Raw genomic sequence first — 2,270 nt, forward strand, 5'->3', positions numbered from 1 at the left:
TCGGTTGGTTGTGCATCTTTTTCCTACCACTCAACTTTCTGTTAACATGCTTGGATACAGCACTCTGTGAACAGCCAGCTTCTTTGGCAATGAATGTTTGTGGCTTACCCTCCTTGTGAAGGGTGTCGATGATTGTCTTCTGGACAACTGTCAGATCAGCAGTCTTCCCCATGATTGTGTAGCCTAGTGAACCAAGCTGAGTGACCACCGTTTTGAGTTGATTTTTTTATAGGTCTTATGAGGTATTCTAATTTATTGAGATGGTGAATTGGTGGGTTTTTGTTAAATGTGGGCCAAAATCATCACAAATAAAAGACCCAACGGCTTAAACTACTTCAGTCTGTGTGTACTGAATGTATATAATACGAGTTTCACTATTTGAATGAATTACGAAAATAAATGGACTTTTCCACGATATTCTAATTTATTGAGATGCACCTGTATTTGGCACTTCAATTAAATCTGACAGTTGGAGAAGCTGCTGTGAAAATTTATTTTACTCCACAGAGAAAGGCTTCCGACACTTATGACTGTAGATAGAATTAAATAAAACAATAAAGTCTAAATGCATTTTTTAAGGTATAACACACACACACACCTGAACTAACTGTAGAAGCAGATAACTACAGTGTACAAAGCTAGAAATAGAATAATCCACAAAATTACAAATCAAAAGTCCAAAAAAAAAAAAAAAAAGACACTGAGGTCCATAGTTAAATAATATAGAAGGGCATGTTATTAGACTTGGGCAGCTACTGAAATTATCAAATGGGGTAGTCCTGAGAAAGAGCTAAATGTAGGCTAGGAATATTTTATTCATAAAATAATGATTTGTAGGTTTATTTTAAAATGTGCAAAATGTTTGTCTTTCATGGGTTTTTGTTCAAGTAAAATACTTAATATTGTAAGACTGCAGATGTAAACAGACCTTTTCTGCTATCACTCAGTAAAATATGAAGTCGGGATGTTTCTGACTATAGATGTGGTTCAATAATTTAGTAGACAGATAATTTCAGTCTAGACTTGTATGAACCGTCTGCCCGTTCTTGTACCATTAGTCATTAACTAATATGAATAAAACACCGTTACATCTAATTCTGTGACAACTTTACAGTGCACCAGTGATACGTACTGACACATATAAAAATGTTACTGACTCAGCCCATTACTGTTGAACAGTTTCAAAAAAATGCTCTCTACCGTACTCAGCAGCTGTACTGTATTTATAATGGCTTGTGAAACAACTGTGTTCCATAGTGCAGGAATTGTTGCTCCCAAGTGAATTAATAGTGCTCTACCTTTTGATCAGTGTTTGACCTGGTCACCAGTGCTAAAGCAGACTAGCTTGTATTTAAGGTCAAATGCAATCATATACCAACACAGGAACAAAATGCTTTAATTATATGTAGTGATTAAAAATGGATTCATATTTTTCTTGCTTCCCTGATGTGACTTTGGGTTCACCATTCTGTTTGATGAAGGCCTGAAATAATAAAACAAAGAACCTTTTAAATTTGGGATCTATGCAATTTATTATTTCATAGCCATCTTCTCTTTCAAGTTTATTGATCTACACTCATTAAAAAGAAATAAAGAAGAGCTCAAGCAGAGTCCTACCTCCATCTCCTCTAGGGTGGCAGAACCATCCTTCACTTTCTGCCCAAGACCATTGCTGAAGCTGGAGTATCGCTCCTGTTAAAATCAGATATAACCACTTATACAGAAAGGAGAATATAACATGTCTCTTAAAAATTATTGAAAATGAAAATCTATTCAACAGTGAATTGGAACTGGCTGCACACATACAGTACCTTCACCATACTGGTGATTAGCCCATCCTCAATGATGCGTACAGCATTCCTGAGTCCTCTTGCAAAGGCATCCATGGCACCGATGTGAGCAATGAACAGATCCTCCAAGTCTGTGGACTCTCTGCGCACCTTAGCATCAAAGTTCAGGCCTCCTGGCTGCAGACCACCTTGTTCAATGATGGTCTGGAAAAGAACATACTTAGGAATAACTTAGATTCCTTTGACACTTTTCTCACCTAAAAGTATCTTGTAAAGTTGATGCAGTACAACTAGAGTGAGAGAGCTTTTTTAAGATGGTAATCTGTGTGTTTGTAAACCAGAGTAATCAACATGGTTATGACCATTAAAGTTGTACAAATCTATATTAATACATTGATTTGATTTGATTTATTCTTTCAAGCATGTAAAATCAGTTGATATGACAACACACATAATTTTACACATAATCCAATATCAATT

The 2,270-nt window shown here is 35.9% G+C and overlaps 1 protein-coding gene across 2 annotated transcripts in view; it reads right to left on the reverse strand.

The window, feature by feature from the left end:
* Positions 1 to 1,196: 1,196 nt before the first annotated feature.
* LOC109966630 (xylose isomerase-like) overlaps positions 1,197 to 2,270 on the reverse strand; it is an 8,383-nt gene continuing 7,309 nt past the window's right edge. For both annotated transcript variants that reach the window (XM_020611593.1, XM_020611594.1), the window contains 3 exons: positions 1,812 to 1,994; positions 1,618 to 1,692; positions 1,197 to 1,483 (listed from right to left, as the gene is read on the reverse strand). In XM_020611593.1, coding sequence (XP_020467249.1) covers positions 1,400 to 1,483; positions 1,618 to 1,692; positions 1,812 to 1,994 — 342 coding nt within the window. In that variant the 3' untranslated portion in view covers positions 1,197 to 1,399. The remainder of the gene's footprint in view (positions 1,484 to 1,617; positions 1,693 to 1,811; positions 1,995 to 2,270) is intronic.

This window comes from Monopterus albus, unplaced genomic scaffold, assembly GCF_001952655.1.
Source record: "Monopterus albus unplaced genomic scaffold, M_albus_1.0 scaffold116.1, whole genome shotgun sequence".
NCBI classification, from domain to species: Eukaryota; Metazoa; Chordata; class Actinopteri; order Synbranchiformes; family Synbranchidae; genus Monopterus; species Monopterus albus.